Genomic DNA, 17,759 nt, shown 5'->3' with positions numbered 1-17,759 from the left:
TCCCTCAGGAGCCGCAAAGCACCTGGAAATTGCGCTAAAGGGTTTAATTGTAGAATGCAGAAGAGCGGCTGGTAGAAAGGCTTTCTCGGGAGAGCCTCTTCTTTCTTCTTGACGCTGGGAGAGATTACAATTCCTCCCACCATTAACGACCTGCCTGTCCGCTCGCCAAACGGCTTTTGTTGTTGCTAATAGGCCTAATTGGCCGTGCCCCAGGCGTCGGAAGGCGAAGAGAAATACCTGCTCGCTCGCTGCTGGAGAAACAATTCCACCGAGAGACAAAATGCACAGGAAAAAAACAACAACAAAAACACAAAGTAGTCTAGGCAGCTCGTGCGAACTAGAGAAAGGTGAATTTGGAGCATGGGGGAAAAGGAAGTTCTGTCATCTGTCTTGTTTCCTCTGCCCGCCCGATCATGTTTATGGATGATGATCTTTAAAGGCCCGAGCAGCACTTTGATCCGAAAAAGACCCTTGATTAGCTATCCAATGGGCGCGCTTGATCTTTCATTGATGTGGCGGTTAAATGCGCACCACTTACTTGTGATCTCGCCGACAGAGACGCATTCATCTGGCGTTTATTGATTTGCGTTTCTTTACGTTGCTTTCCCCACTTCCGCTCTGCGGGGCCTTTCATTCAAGCCAATACTCGTGGGCAAAATGTGGGGATGGAATCCCACTCGTTACATCATTATGATAACGATAGTAATAATGAGAATAATAGTCATCATAATAATCATAAAAAGCTTGTGTATATATAGGAATAAGGCATTATACAGTAGGAGGTTCTCCGCAAACGTTGACAATAGGCTCCATCCCAATGTGAAATGCCCCCCCCCAAATAGACCAAAGCGAATCAAGCAGGCCTTTATTTCACTTTGCTGCGCAGGGCCATTCTTTGGAGTATTACTCACAATGTGTGAATAGTGGATCCTTGGGATCAACTTGCCCTTTGTTAGCGAGCACTTAAAAAAAATGGATGCGTGGCTCCGTGTCTGAAGATAGGGCTTGGATTTGGGCCGTTTATCTCTTGAACGCAAACAAGAGAAGTGCGCGTCTTCCATGGCGGCCTTGTCTATTGAAGCCGTCCCATCGCATTGTCGGCACCCACGCGTCTCTAAACTGCCGTGGCGCCAAAATAGCCAGCTGCAAGTTTTGTGTCGCAACGTTTCACAAGCAAAAGATTGCTTCAACAGTCAAAGCCAATTTTCTTCCATCTCCAATCTTGTTTGGATCGGCGTTTGCTCGGAAGTCTGTTCAGTTGTGGAGCGCAGAATACGTCTTGCGTCATGGCGTCGAAATAATTGTCGGGGTGTCTGACGCTGGCCAATTTCAACACACGTTTTGAGACGCTGGCATGTCACCGCTGCGCTCATTCACGCTTTGCACAACCGTGTCAGCAGGTCACAGGCAAGCGCCCGCGTTGGGCTCCTGTGCAGGATGTAGATAAACCTTTGCTATTCAGCCCGCAGAAAAAAAAGGAGCCAATGGCGGACTCATTGTGAAGCAAGTTGTGACCTCACTCCGTTTTGGAATCACCACAAATTGACAATAACTTGTGTTGACGGAGTGACTTTTCAATCGCTAAAAAGGAGTGTTCGGATGATCAGATAAATGCTATCTGACGCCTGCTTTTCCGTTTGTGCCAGTTGAGCCCTGAGCTACTTTTTTGTTGTTTTTGCAACTGGAGAAAATAACATGATGGTAACACGCTATCGTGGTCACATGGCGACACACGCTCGCGCGTTGACCCATAACCGAGGCGACTCTGGGGCTCGATGACCCCAATATCAAAGCCAATAGCCCACTTTCTCGCCGCTTTGACGTGTCGAGCTAACGTGGCCCAAACGGGCGCGACTCAGGGGCTCCGTTCTGGGTCTTTGGTCTTGTTTCCTGGATGGCGCGACGGAGTCGTTCCATATGTTCGACCAGATCATGCCAACGCAAGTCGAGGGCGGGGCTGCGTTGGGCACTCGGTGCATCGGTGCCTCAAATGACATGCACGTGTGAGGTCAGACTTGTGGCGCCGCATTGTTCCGATGCGAGACTTTTGCCCTGACGTGACTCATTCAATCCTGGTGTTTTGTGGTCCCACGCCCAGATGGTATGTGGGCCTTTGCTCTCCTCGTCTGTCCTGAAAGCCTGTCAGGAGCCATATGTTCCCGCTACACGGCCATTAACTCGCACCTCGTGTGCGTGTCAACCTCCGCTGAGGGGGACTGTCGCTCGACTCACATTGCAAACTTCCAGCCGTCGTGTTTCTCGGACATCAAACGCGTGACCTACTTCATCGATCGGGCCCATTTGATGTCTTCGTTAGCTTTTGCATTGCCATTTGCATGGCTTAGCAAAAAACGTGACTTTTGCTGCACATCATTGACTTTAGCGGGCCACAAAATGTGACGCGGCGTGCCAAATCTGCCCCGCGGGCCTTGACTTGAACACCCGTGGCCAAAAGATTGACCGCAATTGGGACCTGCATTTGACCTTGTAAACACTCGATCAACAATAGAACAAGAGATGCAAGCCGCCATCTTTTGCGATAAGCGTCGACGATGTTTGTGCACGCGCACGAGGCACAGAAATAGCAGCCGACCTACAAGGGGTCCCCCGAGAGATGCCTTCTCTCCGCCGCAGAAAATCCCGCTTGAAAAAGAAAAAAAAGGCCATTCACTTTGGGAAATACCCTGTGCCGCGACAATAGCAATGGCGGCCGTGCAGACGGCTACTTGGAGGGGGGGAAAAACAAGCAGCTAGCTGGTGGCTCATAGAGCAAGTGAGGAAGTAGCATCTACAAAAGTGGGAGAGAAAAATGCAGCAGACAAAAAAGATGGTTGAGACCCAGCGGGCTGCCCGCTACAAGATAATCGTTGTGGAGAAACTACCGCATCCACATCAGAGGATCTCATTGGCAGCGCAGTGTTGACTTCCCGCCTCTGACCAAAAACAAGAATAAATAGGAGATAGAAAGCAAAAACACACACGCGTACAATGGCAGTTATGACTCTTTGAAAAGGTGGCTGTTTTCCCCGGCTCCATTTCTTTCTTTATTTTGCATCAGTAAATGGCAAATTTGCAGCGCATAAATATGGATTAGCAATGAATCATGGCGGCGTGGCGTGTGAGGGGACGCCAGGTGCACGCGGAGCAGCGCCTGGAAGGCAGGCGGGCGGGCGGCCTGGCGGTCTGGCTGGCCGGCTGGCGGCAGCCATTGAGCGGGACGGGTGGATTGAGGCCGCTCGCCGCTCCCCCCGTAGCTAGTACGTCCGCCGCAGCGTCACCGCTCGCACACAAACTACTTGAAGCATTGCCGGCAGAGCGCCCCCTGGCGCGAGTCAAAAACGCAGCGTTGCACCTCGTACTTCACATCCTATTTCATTTGACTTGTCACGTGATTCATATGTCGGCGCCGGTCGTAAGTCAGATGTTACCTGTAGATAAATTGACACATTAAGAAATCCATTTGAACAAAAAACTACTAATTGCTTCCAATTCTCAAACCACTCTCAGAGCTTTATTGTCCTGTGTGCAGTCACCATCTTGAAATCTATTCATTTCAAATCGCCTTCTGAAAATTCATAAATGATCTGAATTGGCAAAGATCAAAGCAATGGATATTTGTTCCTATCAATAAAGTTTAACCGGATGCATTTTAGCCTGCATTGAACCTCATGGACAAAACCTGAGTTTTCATTCGTAGTTTGCCTCCTTTCATTGGCCGTCATCAACGTGAATGAGCGGACAGAAAGCAACACCGTTAAAATGACGCCATGGCATTCGCCAACATCTTCTCGACTCGCTCTCAAAAATACAATCGGAACCTGCTTCCACTCATGCCATCAATGATTCCGTGGAGTCACGAGTCCGAACGCAGCATTTCTGTGTGGACGCCAAATCGTCAAAATATTGACTTGTGAAAGCCAACAAAAACATTTATCTTCGCTTCATCTTTTACAACAACAAAACCAGCAAGGGAGAGCGAGAAAAAAAAATCACATATATTGTGCAAGAATGACAGCGGCCTGTGTTTGCGCATCCGTCTGTGTACGTGCACGCGCATGTGTGTGTGTGTGTGTGTGTGTGTGTGTGTGTGTGTGTGTGTGTGTGTGTGTGTGTGTGTGTGTGTGTGTGTGTGTGTTCTCCGTCTGGCGTGGTGAGAGCAGGCTGGCTCCCCTGTAGAGCACAATCACTCTGCTTGGCTAAACACAATCACACAACCTTAAACCCAACTCCCATCGTCCCAGTGAGAGCCTACGGTGTGTGTGTGTGTGTGTGTGTGTGTGTGTGTGTGTGTGTGTGCGCGTGTGTGTGTGCGCGCCTGTGTGTGTGTGCACACGGGTGCAAAGGACAAAAGGCGGTCCCATCTGTTCCATTGTGGCTGGGATCAGTTGAAGTTGACCTTTGGGATGAGGGCGCAGGCTCACGTTGGAAAAGTTTGACATCAGAGCTCCGAGCGGAGTCCGTTTACGTTGTGCGTCGGCTCGAAATATTGGCAATTTTATTTTTGGTGTTGAGAATCCATGGCTGTATTGTTTGAAGCCTTTGTCACCTCGTCACGCGCTAAGCCGTCCGTCCATCGCAGCGACGAGAGGGCTCCGTATTTGCGCTTAGCGCTTGCGTAACGTGTTTTTCTCCGCATTGTCCACCGGCCCCCCCCCTCGGCCCTCGGCACCGTGCGCCGGGATTAGCGGCCCATTGGCCTAATCAGAGATGGGAAGCAGAAGCGGGGCCGTTCGTCCTCCGTCGCCGCAACAATCGGAGAGAAAGAGATAGCCGCGCACATCTGCCTATTAAGCTGCCTTCTAATGCCGCCGTGGTGCCACGAAGCATCTGCTGGCGCGGCGGCTCCATGTTAATCAACAAGAGAGATTGGGACACATGCAGATGGCAAAGCTAGCGTTCATGATCTCTTTCAGGGTACAGAAGGGGGCTCGCAATGACGGCGTGGCAATCGACTTCAAAGCTTTATTCGCATTTTTCAAAGAAGCAGATCGAACCATTCTGCTGTGCCATCCTTCTAGTCACTCAAGAATGGAATGAGGAGGAAGCTTGAAGCCGGAAGGGGCTAGCGAGCAACAAGTTTTCGTGAGCTGCTGCTAAATCAGAAGTGACGCTAATTGCTAAGCTAACCCAAGATTGATCGATTGTGGGGCACTAGAATGAAGTGTTTGGCTGATCACTTGGTCTTTTCACACGTTTCGTTCAAGTGGTTGTGTATCAGTCAAGAATTTTATGAGCTAGCGAGCAACAAGTTTTAGTTAGCTGCTAAATCAGCTGCCCTGCCCTGCCCCGCCCCGCCCCTACCAAACAAAAGCAATTGTGGAAGCAAGCACAGGCAACACATTCCCCAATGTCTGAAATGGAAGACCTTTGGCCCACAACAATACACTCAAGTCTTGTTTTGGGGAGAAAAGTCGGCCCCCTACACCCCCCTCCAAGCCCTGTCCCCCCGTCCCACCTCACGGGAGTTGGCCTTAATGCACAGGCCAACGTCTGCGAGGAGATGCAGCGCTTCCTGTCTGCTTGGGTGTCGTGTGTTAGGCCACACAAACACTCGCCGTAGAAGAAAAGACTCGTTGTTCACAAAGGTGGCCCCCATTGGCCCACCAGTCCCCCCCCCCAAAAAAAAAAAAAAAAAAAAAAAAAACATACAGTGGGCGCGCGCACATATGCACCAAGTGGCTGAAATATGCACAATGCTCTCAGGCTGCCTAACAGACACAACGCAACACACACTTGTGCTTGTAGAACAGACAGAGGGCAATATTTGGATAGAAATGCTGTCAATGACACACACGTGTCATTCCAGCTACTTCCTGTCCAGTGATGATGTTTAGTCTTCCCTGGCCGCAAATCTGATTGGTGCATTTCATCTGGTCCTCACTTCCTATTTTGGGCCTGCCGCCCCACCTGAAAAGATTTCTGGCCACGCCCCCTTTGCCATCAACGCCATATTTGAATGCCGATTGGCTCTGCAACCTCTGAAAAATAGCAAAGCCATTTTCAGCGGATGGAGCGCTCCACCTGTTGAGCGGCTCCCATATTGAAAGGCGCTCGTGACGGAGAGAAGAAAAGAGCAGAGGGATAAAATGCGCACCCGCTCTTGTCTTGAATTTGACAGGTTCCAGTTCTAACGAGCGCTATCATGTCAACAATGTGTCCCCCCCAAAAAAAAACAGGCTGTCTGATGTCTCTATTCACTTAAAGTGTCACGCTCGCGCCCCCTCCAGAGACCTTTTACTTCCGCCGCCCGTCAGACAAATTATAGCTCTCCATGTCCGCCTCCCATGACACCCAAACAACGGGTGGTTTTGGCACGTCCAAGTCATCATTTAGTGGTTTCACCGTCACAGCGGCCCTCTGACAAGACCTCAAGTTTGGCCCTCGACTAGAATGGTTTTCAGGTGACATACCAAACTTGTACTGTCCTGCGGGACGGCGGCCAGGGTTGGTGGCTGCTTAGGATGCGTTTGGGTCCAACCATTTTGCCTGCATTTCCCACAGTTTACGTAGCCCGGATTTTCCTCTCAAGGACTTTCTCACGGGAATTCTCTCTCTCACACACAGACACGAGCCAGTCGATTTAGTCCATGATCGGAGTGGAACAAGAGCAATAATTCTATCTCGCATGCTAACAAATGCTATTCAAAGGAGATTAATTCCACCAGAGGATTATTCCCCCTCATAATAGGCAAAGGGAGGAGGGGCTTGGTGCACACCATTTGATCTCAGCAACATCTGGATCATCCCAGGTGGGACACATGTTGGCCTTTCAAAAGACAAATACGAAGGTCCGAGCGTGCGGACGCCTCACTTGGATTTGCCCTTGAATGACGGATCCATTCTAGGTCTCCGTCAAGTCTCCCGTTTGGCATGGAAAGATTCAAACGGCGTCCGTTTTATAATCGTCGGCACTCTGTTAGCTGTTAGCCACTTCCCCAACAATCCGATGTTGTTTGCTTCGGTCTCTTTCGAGTCCCAGTGGAGTTCTTTCCCTGTTGGTGTTCTGCACCATCCGGTGGTGACTATTTGCGCGACGCAATACTTTAGTAGGCTTCCGTAAAACGTTTTGTTCCAGCTGCAGTTTGTGAAGGCTCCATCTCCGTCAAGCCGTATTGTACTGTTTTGGATTCCCTTGAGCAAAACTCCATCTAGTGGATGCATCGTGCGACTGCAGCCACTTTTGTAGCTTCCCTTTCTGTCTGTCTGCCTTGTCATGCCCAAAAGACAAAAAAATAGTTTTCAAATACGCCGTTCATTGAAGATGCATTTTCTAATCCAAAGCGCAGAAAATGCAATCGTATTCCTGTCAAAGAAAGAACTAGGATTGCTCTGGTGACTGTTTGTGCAAACTGAATTGAAAACTCGTATTGGGGTAAAACAATGAGACGACAGCACGCAAGAGGTGGTGAAGGTTTTCGTCATTCATGGCCAAACCATACACACAATGACAAAGACTCGCTGAATAGATTTTTCGCATTCTATTGAAGCAGCTTGTCTTTGTTTGTGGATTGGTGCATACCAAACAAAAACATCATGTTAACAAATCTGCTGTGTGCTGCCGTGGCACCTGAATACGTGGAATGCGTGCGGCAAAGTACACCTTCGGAGGAAGGCGCAACGTGCCGCTAATCGTTGTCATTACAGCTGTTGGGAGAAAGTGTTTCCAAACAGGCAACGGCAGCTCATCTCGGTCATGAAGGGAACGACGTCGTGCCTCCCGTCGGAGCACAAAAATCACTTGCGTCTCCTATTTGGACGCACTTTTCTTTTGACGCCCATCTGCGCGCCTACGCCAGTGTGCACGCACGGCTTGCTTTCATTGTGCTGCCGAAACAGCTTGCCTGAAAACAAACTGACAAAACAGTTGAAGCAGAACAAAACAAAACGTGCGCACACAACAACCTGTCAGGAGCAAAAATGCCTCTAATTTTTCTGTCATCTGCCTGCCGTCGAAAGGAGACCAAAACACTCCTTTGGCCCCAACGACATCAAAAGACATTAGCGATAGGTGGGGAAGAAGACGCCAGAACAAAGCAGAAAGGCCCGAATGGCATCGTTCCCCCCGGCTGACAGCGGCGAGAGCAAAAGTCTTCGGTGTCAGTGGCAAAGGAGGCAGGCTGATACGCACTTAACTGCGGCCGGCCATGGCTCTCCGTGCGCTCACTTGCCCGGAGGGCTCTCTGAAGGCCTGGAGGGCTCTCTCTGAAGGCCAATGCCGGTTCCACCAAAAGGTCCCGTTCACGTCAATGCGGCGCCTTACCCTTGTTGCGGCTGTCGCCTCGCATCAGAGCACCCTTTCCTTCAAACCACACGTGTGTGTGTGCCAGCTTTTAGATGGAAAAAAAATCAAGACAAAGCCATTTTTAAGGACAGCTGTCAATCATTTCAAAGATGAGCGTCCTTCAAACATGCCAATTAGGAGCAGCGCCGAGCCCGGCGGATTGCGTGGCCTTTACTGCCTGCGGCCAATGTCAGAAAGCCACCAAAGACTCAACAAATACGGAGTGACAATGGTGACAATGCCCCCCCCCAAGAAAGAAAGAAAAATCATCCACATCAACAGCTATTGCTAGCAAGTACACACTTTATTGTACTTGTGTCCATTTTCCATATGACGAATAAAAGAGGCTTCGTCAGCGCTGACGAAGCCTCTTGGATAGGAGGCCAAACGTCCGACACCTTCAAAAAAAGTACAGATGACGGCTGAAGAAACCTTCTCATCGAAAAAGCCATTGAGTTGAAAACAAACGGTCTCCAGTCAAATTGGCTCTTTTCCATCAGAAAGACAAGGTTGTTGAAAGTGAAAGAAGGCACGCATGAAGGCGAGTTGGATCAGAAGAAAACACTTTCAACGACAAAGCAAGTGACAGCAAAGCCCTTTTTTTTCAAAGACAAACGAGCCAGTTTGCAAGCGACTCTTTTTGAGTGGCAGACGGGCCAATTTTGACAGCACATCAGAGACGCACTTTGGCGTCTCGGCCGCAACGCGAGCGTTGACGTCTCCATTTGCTAATAGGAGCGCGGCGAGCGTCGTGGCGACAACGAGAGCGCGGCGCCTCACAATGCCCACGCAGTGACATGAGATCTCATCTGTTGCGACGACAACAAGAGGGCGAGGCGGAAGAAAAGAGCGCGCCGTCGTTGTACGCGCCACCGTCGGATCGACAGCCAGGCTCGCCGGCAACAAAGCAAAGACAAACAAGCTATTGTTAGCGGGAGCGGCTCTCGGATGCTGAAAAGGGGGCGGATGAAAAAACAAAACAATGTCAGGCGCAAAGTGAGTGAAAGTGAAGCTTAGCGTGGAGGAACGACAAAGTCCTTGTGAAATCTTCACGCACGTTGGAAAGAATGCGAGCGGGCGACAGAGGACAATGTTGACAAATGAGCTCTTGTAAAAAGAGAAGGGCCGCTTCGCTCAAAGGGAAGGCCACACTTTGAAACCAGCGCAGCTTGTCGGATATCGTCGGGCCTTTTAGGAGCAAGACTTGGCGGGGGCCAAGTCTTCAATGGCCGCATCCTCGGCGCTAACAGCGCTCTTAGCGCTTAGCTTCACTCAGCCGTCGAATTCCGCTTAGCAAATGAGTCCACCATCATGCGTGCGCTTCCTTTCCAATTAGAGGTCAGCCAGAGTTGAAGCCATTTTTTTTTTTCATTGATGACTTTGGTCCTTCACCGAACAAGGACTCCAACTGTGCTTTCGCTTACAAAAGCGGCTCGAGTTACAGCTGCTAAACCAACCCGTGATAGTCACTGAGCGCAAAACTGAGAGCTATTGTTTTCATCGGTACATGGGAGTACAGTAAATGACCATCAGATTCCCCCCCCCAAAAAAAAAGAAAGATGACAACTACCATCATGTGGTTGAGCACACCCTCCCATAACAGGAGATGTAACTGTGTTCAGAATGAACCTATCGTGGAGTCAGCCTCGCCCAGAAACTAAATGGTCTCTGTCCGAACCGAGATAAACTTCAGAGGTTTGAGTAGGCTTTCCTCGACTTTTTAACCAAGGACTCCAAAACATTCCACCATCTGGCTAGCCAGAAAGTTCAGGAGGTCATCACAAAATAGATGCGATGAGCCAGCCGCGCATTTTTATTCCCGCGATTTAAGACATGATTTGTTGAATCGATCCTCCCAAGCTGCAAGACAAAGCAAGACAACGCAAAGTGTGTGTGTGTGTGTGTGTGTGTGTGTGTGTGTGTGTGTGTGTGTGTGTGTGTGTGTGTGTGTGTGTGTGTGTGTGTGTGTGTGTGTGTGTGCGTGTGTGCGTGTGTGCGTGTGCGTGTGTGTGTGTTTTTGTTTTTTTTTTTTTTTTCGGGGAGGCGATAAAAACCACACGGGGCAGATTAATGAGGTAAACGTCATGATCCAAGATGATCAAAGACGATCAGTGTTAGGCAAAGTATAGCCACCAATTAGTCAAACAAGCGCAGGGGAAAGGGACTAAAATATGCAATGATGAAAAGACACGGTCAGAGAGATGGACTCCTTTCACAAATAAAAGCACAATTTGCGCGCGGTATCGGCTCCTTGTCGAGATTTCCCATGTGTCCATGAGCAGAGAGTGAGAGGCGTCCCAAAAGAGCGCCTTTGATAACCAGAATAAGGTAAGCAACTCCCCGGCTCTCTCTCTTCTATCGCCACAATGAGCTTTGCCGTTTGATCCACAAGGAAGCTTGTTCTAATTTGACAAAGTTGGGGCAAGCTCGCCCCATCCGGATTGGAGTTCATTAGGGGAGGCCCCAGAGAGGTGAAGCAGCTTTCCATCCATCGGACAAAACTCATTTGCGTCGTCTTTTTGCATGTGTAAAAAGCAGCCGCGAGGCCAATCTTCCCCGCATTGAACATGAGCACCGACCACCTACAATGTCCTGCCCGCAATCTTTTGTCAAATGACTCCACAGACTGTTTCAATCAATGACCTGCGCCAGGCGAGATGCCGCCCGGCACGCTCATCCGCCGACCTCCTTTGTCTCACAGCCGGCGAAAGAAGGAGAGAGGGAGCAAGCCTCCAGCTAGCCTCCAGCTAGCCTCCAGCTAGCCTCCACACTCGTCTGGGACTTTGTTTCCGACGCCCTATTAAGGTACTGGCACTTTTTTTCTTTTGTCAGCTGAGCCCTATGAAAGACGAGACCTCATCAGGTGCATTGGGGGAATATTTTTGAGGGTCTGACAGATGTCTTTCCCCATCCGACTCATAGCGGCATCCCAAAATGTTTCTTGCTTGCTTGTAGGACCTCAGGACACACGAGCACAGAACAAGCCACGTGTGGCTTTTATGAGTGAGCTCTTCCGTGGCTTTCAGTCCCAGCTACATCCCGCTGGATTACATGGAGAAAAAAAAGAAGAGCATTATAAGAATCAACAATATTGAAACGATCCAAATGAGACAACAGCAAAGGTTATGCTGCGCAACGCCAACCGCTGTTGTGGAGGGAAGAACATTTGTCAAACATCCATCCAACACAAATCCCCCCCTGATTTGGAGAAAAGCCACTTTGTAAAAATGCTCCTCAGAACAATTGAGCTCTTGTTCCTTTGACTTCAATCTGGTTCTCCCCAAAAAAAGCCGTGCAATACATCAAGTGTTTCAAGTTGAAATTGGCCGTCAACTTGCTTTCTTTCAATTGCTCCCTCTCTTCCTCCTCAAACACTTTGACACCTACTCCTGCAGTCAGACTTGTGATTGGTGGGGAAAAAAGCCCTTTCCATCCAATGTTGCAGGTTCTGAAAATATGAATGGTGAACGTAGCCCGGGCCTTCACGTGCACCCACCTTGGAGACTGCGGGGAAGGATGGATTGACTTACGTCGGTGGCAGAGATGCCAGGCCAGTTGGCCAGGCAACGGCGCCCAAGGTCATCGATGAGCTGCCGCTCCTCCTCGTCAAGGTTTTTGCATTCATCTCTCTCACTTGTCCAACCGGTGACGTCTGTTTCCGTCTTTGATTTTCATCAAGTCCAAAGTGCATTCTTGATGGTTTTATTTGCCATCATTCATCGACGCCTCTTACGAGAACGACAAAAAAAAACAAAAAAAAACCCATCTCACTGCGCCCCTGACCAGCGATTCATTGACAATGTCAACTTCGAGGAAACAGACACAAAGAGATTCTTCCGAAAAGCGTGTGGCCACTGCAAAGTTCCCCCAAATTTCAATGTGTCAGCTGCATACAAACGGCCATCGTAGCACCAGGACAGTTATTCTTCAAGCCTTGAGGAATCCATTTAGAGGAATGATTCCATCCTCTTATCCTGGCGTAACCCGCCAGCCAGCACACGTTTCCTCCGTCTGCGTTTTTTGCCGAGGCCGACGAGCCGCCGTTTTTGTGAGGCATCAAAACGGAGCATCTCAGATGATTGTCTTTTTCCCGTCTCACTACTTTTGTTTGTCGTTGTCGTCAATCTGAATTGCGCCTCTTTGAAGACGTCAATGTCCCTCCAGTCGGACTGAAACTGTCCAATCCCTTGTCCCGCATAGCTCAGGCTTCTACGCCCTCTGGTGGCGGGAAGCGCGCATTACAATCCCCACGAATCATCCCGTCTTCTGCGGCCGTTGCATCGCGCGGAGGCGTGACGATTGGCCCCCCCGCGTAGTCCCAAGAAGTAAGAGTGAGCGGGAAGCGCAGGAAGTTGTTGGAATATAAACAAGGCGCAATGGAGGAAGTTGAGGTCAAGGCGGCGCTTCCTGTTGAAAGGCAGCCAAAATTCCTGTCCGTGCTTCAGATCGCATCCTTGCCTTTCGCTCCTTTTCAAGATGAAGAAAGAGAGAGCCCTCTTCTCTGCCCTTCTGTATTTGTTGATTTGAACGAGCAAAAAACAAAAAACACGACCCCAATGGCAAAGTCACGGTCATTGAAGTGCGCCCGCCCGGTTGTCGGATTGAAATTCCCGTGCAGGCCGGACAAAGCGGCCTGATTTGAGCAGATCATCGGCTATTATCGACCAGAGGAATTGTCCAACTCAATGACATGAATTGAGACCGCAATGGAAGTTATTTCACTTCCGTTGTGGGTGGCTCCTTATTTCCCACCACACACACAAACTGGGGGATTCCATCCAAAAAGAGAAGGTTTTCAAAATGTCCAAATTGCCTTCTTATACCCCAACATTGCTTCCCACACAATTCTTACCTAAAATGCCTTTTCAGCATTTTAGAGAAGCTGCAAGCGCAACCAAATTTAAAAGGGGAGGCATATGGCGAACATAAGAATGATCTCCGCAGATTGAGCGCCAATAGCATCTGTATTTTAACAGTCTATCAGCTGCGGTGAGGGTGGAGGGTGGCGCAGGCGAGGGGGGGATGCAAAAAGCTCCGAGGGATTTGTGAGAAAAGGATATGATTGCATTTACGTCCCATCAAGCGGCTTGCTGGATCCAGGGGAATGCCTAATATACGGCTGTATTTGCTCACCGGCTTACATCTGTCTGCTTATGGATTTAGGAGTTCAAAAAAATATTTAGTGGAAAAATAAGGCCTCTCAACAGTGTCACTGACTAATAACTACGAGCGACGCACGCACGCACGCACGAACCAACTTAGTGACAACAACGCGCAACAAAGGCCCCCAAATCTGACACATTTCCTCTGACAGTGGGATAACATTGGCCCACCCCTCAAGCTTGGCATATATTAGCCTGTATAACCCCTGTGCGACCCCCCCCCCCCCCCAACAACACGCCACTTTTCATATATTGTTCTGAAGTGTGAAGGTGGGAAATGATGGGGGAAAAAGACCATTGTTAATGTTAAGCAGATTCCTTACTTACAGACAGTGTATTGTCGGTGTTCAAATACCTGACATGTTTCGGCGACGACTTCCGCCTTCGTCAGAGTGTCCAACGAAGGCGGAAGTAGTCGCCGAAACATGTCAGGTATTTGAACACCGACAATACACTGTCTGTAAGTAAGGAATCTGCTTAACATTAGTTATCAAGTAGACAGGATGAATTTAGTACAACAAAGACCATTGTTGTCTGCTAGCATGACCAAGCACAATTGAATTTGGGGATGGAAAAAAACTTTTTCATCTTCAGCATCATGCAATGGTGGCAAAGCCCTATTTCAGCAAATAGCTAAAGAGCCGCACGGTGGCAATAATGACCTTGCCAGAGCCTCGACCTAAACCCAATGGAGAATCCATGGAGGCCCGCGGCGCCCGCCGTACACTGGAAACAAGTGTCCATTTGACACGACGTTGACGACACCACGCCGGTTGACGCGTTCGGCGGCGCTCGCAACACGCAAGTGAGGTCACGGGCCTGTCCGCTCCCCGACATTGTTGCACCCGCCGACGTGGCACTTCCTGCTTCTGATGGTAAAACGCCCAAAGGGGCGGGGAGGCGGATGACGGCTTGTTGCTCAACTTCCTCGTCATGGCAAAGAAATATTATGGGTTGTAGCATCCACCTTCGCGAGTGCTAGCGTTGATTTTGGCAGCGGCGTGATATATCTAACTTGGATGGCTCCGTTTTTGGAAAAAAAAGCGCTACTTGAACAGCTGAAGTTGATTTGGTGTGAACGCGTGGTGGATTGGTTGATTTTGAAGCCGGCCACAAGAGGGCGTGCATACTTTCCCCCCCTCATTGAGTTGGAGAGGTTAAAGGTCATGTCTGTAGTGGAGAAAGTGACAACAATTGACATCATCTTGCTTTCATTTTCCTTGTATCCCCAAAAGAAGCATTTTTTTTTTTACTTTTTGTGTAGGAGGGAATAATGTCACTTTTCAAATGTTGAGGCCGCCTGGTTGGAAGATGAATTGGCCAAGCCCTCCTTTGGTGATAAAAGTGGCTCTTTTTTTGTCTTTATTGCAACTAAAGGGAAGGTCGTGGCAAAGCAAAATCAGCTGGCGATGCGAGAATTTGCCATGCGTGACATTTTTTTTCCAAAGTGCTGCAATCAGTGCTGATCATACGTTGCTTCGTTGACTTGCTCGATGGCCTCCCTCGTCCCTCCTTTGCTTCTCAAAGGTAATGGTGACAATTTTCTGCTTTGGCTCGCAGCCGACGGACGGCCTCTTTCTTACTCAGTTTGGAAATGCCCCCCAAGATAGTTGTTGTTTTTTTTTGTCGGGGTGGGTCTGCCACACTGAAAGCCTTTTGACCCAGCGAGGGAGGTTTTGTTGACAGATTGATGCTCTCACACTGACATTAGCTTGAATGGTTGCCGTTCACCGTCCGCCGGCGCCCCCGTGGAACAAATGCCCCCCCCCCCCCCCCACCCCAGACCTCCTCCAAATAATCCCCTTGCGCTCCTGTTAATGCGAGGTTCCTCTCGGAGCTACGCGCAAAACGCCCAGCTATTATTTGCCCCTCCGTCACCGTCGCCTCCTTGCTCATCGGGACATTTAGCCAAGTGGCACCTTCGCCTTTTCATATTGTGGATAAAAATGCGGATGAATACAAAAAAGCAAAGCGGATGACATCCACGGCAACCTTTACAGCACTAAAAACAACCTGACCCAATCGTGCAAAAGGGAGGAACGACTTTGAGGTCTGCGTCAATGTCACCCAAGAACAAAGTGCGAGCTGAAATTCAACGAACGTGACTTATTCATGCATGTTTAGCAATCAACCGCCAGCTCAGCTCAGGTTTTACCGGCTTTGAAACAAAAATGGCTACGGATTTCACATACTATGTATTTATTTCATTTATTTGTTTTGCTTTTTATAGTTTTTGAACGCATTCAACTGAAATGCTTTTGTTCCAAAATGTGCGATCGTGTGCCTGTGTTTCGCAGTGTTCTGTGCTAGCTTGTGTCATTGCAAACCATCCCACAAAGTGGACATTTTCTGAAGACGAAGCCTTTGAGGGAGGGACGCACGGACAGACGGACGGACGGACGGACGCTCACTCACTCCAGTGGACAGCTTGTCATGTGATCAGGTGACAGCGGTCGTGCCATGAAAGGCCCGACTTTCTTTTCAGGTTGGTGGTGTTTGGCGACCTTTCAATGAATGTTGCCGTTCATCTTTGTCTCCCTGGCCGTCATGCATTGATTCAAACAATTCAAAAAAAAAAGCCCACGGTTGCTCATAAGTTGCACCATACTTGATTTTTTTCAAGATTTTGCGGTTGTCGTCATTTTATCAGTCCAATTTTTGGGCTGTGCTACATACTGCACCATCCTTTGACGCTGTGAAGCAAAGACAGCGGTCCTCCTACTTTTCCAAACCCTTTTCTTGCTCAATTGTTTGAAAAATGTCGAGCTCAGCGAGGAGATGATTGGCTGACACTAACAACATGGCGGACTCCCGATGAAATCTGTTCCCAATTTGTATTTCTGTATTCTGTAAAATTCCAAAATAACTCCCAATTTGTATCCACGCAGTTCCATGACAGTGCAACGGCGTTGGGCTTTTGGAGTGTTTGGCTTCTGGTCAGGGCATTGAGGTCATGTTGTCCTTACGTGCAAACACGCGGCCTTGTCCAGCCCCGTTCACACCGAGGTGAGCTCAGAGGGTCCAAAATCTACACACGCGCAAACCTTTTGCTTCAGCGCACGCGCACACACTTAACGATACGGACTTGTCAAAGGATCCTTGATGCACTGTTTGTTTTGTTTTCCTCGCAGGAGAAAAACACTTTCTTCCTTAACTGCTGATTAAAACGAGGAGGGAAAAGAAGCGGAAGGTAAGAGCACAGTCCACATTCATGTCCATACTTTTCTTCATGGTTGCAAAGCAGAAATTGGGCGGTTGCAAACGAGCTGACGCATAAAAGCAACATTCATAAGACGCCGTCAAAGGCGTTGCAACGGCGTCATTGACGTCTCTCTCTCTGGGCAAGACGCGTTCATGCTTGCTGTGTTGTTTCAGTGAGCCAGCCGGACGACGTCCACACTTGCCGTTCATACGTCAGGAAAAGGTTCAACAGCAGCAAAATAGCGCGTGTCGCTCGTTTTGAAAGGCTTCAAATAGCATCTGTGCGGCGGGGTGTATGTGTGCGACAGTGCCGCCCGCTTGGCCATGACAACCCTGATGAGAAGTAAAAGAGCTTTTTAGCACAAAGCAAATCAGGCTTTGGTGCTGACGGCGTCGGTGGCTGTGAGTGACACTGATCTCTCGGCGAGGGCGAGCGCGCTGGCCTGTGATCTCCATCCATCCGTCCATCCACGGGAGCGTCCGTCCATTTCCTCTAAGCGCTTAAGCAGCGTTGCTGTTCAAAAGTCTCCTAAAACTCTAAGCCAAGAGAGATAACATGAGCGGCGGCGAGGATCACGTTGATGTCATGTCAGGCGCGCACAACCGCCGCCCAGTGTTCCTCTCGTGTTAACAAAACCCATCACGCCGCTGTCTGTCTCTGTGAAGGCGTGCCTTAATCTTCTTTTAATCACCAGCGCTTATTTACCACCCCCACTCCCAGCCCCCCCCAAAAAACCAGTTTTATTAATGCGTACGAAAAGGGAGAAAGGAGGACAGCGAGATAGATGGTGAGAGCGGTGATGATGATTTGGTGATTGGATTTCGCAGTGGAGAAATTGACATTTCACCGCAGCAAAGTGATGAAATTATGTGTGAAATGTGTTGTGGATGAAGACCTGCGTGGAAATAGATGAGTTGTTTGCGGCTGGCTTTTCCGTTCCTGAGTGGACTGCAAAGGTGCACGCCGCTCTCTGTTTTGCAGCTTTGTTTGCTGCTAGCGCCACCCTCTGGTGAACGCAGACATGGCATTGAAAGCCGTCCTCTGGAGTCACTCCGGGATTCCATTCAAGGCTATTTAGTCCCCAATTTCCATTTCAAAGAGTAGACGCAGGAAA

General features: G+C 49.3%; 1 protein-coding gene and 1 long non-coding RNA gene across 2 annotated transcripts in view; one reads left to right on the top strand and one right to left on the bottom strand.

The window, feature by feature from the left end:
• LOC148881429 (uncharacterized) overlaps positions 1-17,759 on the top strand; it is a 150,683-nt gene that overhangs the window by 130,337 nt on the left and 2,587 nt on the right. Inside the window, exons 11-15 of the long non-coding RNA XR_016113680.1 lie at positions 10,907-11,086; positions 11,727-11,892; positions 15,741-15,928; positions 16,332-16,449; positions 16,575-16,633. This is a non-coding gene — a long non-coding RNA (uncharacterized LOC148881429). The remainder of the gene's footprint in view (positions 1-10,906; positions 11,087-11,726; positions 11,893-15,740; positions 15,929-16,331; positions 16,450-16,574; positions 16,634-17,759) is intronic.
• bcat1 (branched chain amino acid transaminase 1) overlaps positions 2,789-17,759 on the bottom strand; it is an 18,502-nt gene continuing 3,531 nt past the window's right edge. Inside the window, exon 4 of the mRNA XM_088989321.1 lies at positions 2,789-3,428. Within this exon, the coding sequence (XP_088845447.1) occupies positions 3,333-3,428 (96 nt within the window). The 3' untranslated portion in view covers positions 2,789-3,332. The remainder of the gene's footprint in view (positions 3,429-17,759) is intronic.

This window comes from Hippocampus bargibanti, linkage group LG22 (assembly GCF_051943395.1).
Source record: "Hippocampus bargibanti isolate YZ-2025 linkage group LG22, ASM5194339v1, whole genome shotgun sequence".
NCBI lineage: Eukaryota > Metazoa > Chordata > Actinopteri > Syngnathiformes > Syngnathidae > Hippocampus > Hippocampus bargibanti.
The sequence above is the reverse complement of the archived record's forward strand: the minus strand, read 5'-3'. Positions and strand labels throughout refer to the sequence as shown.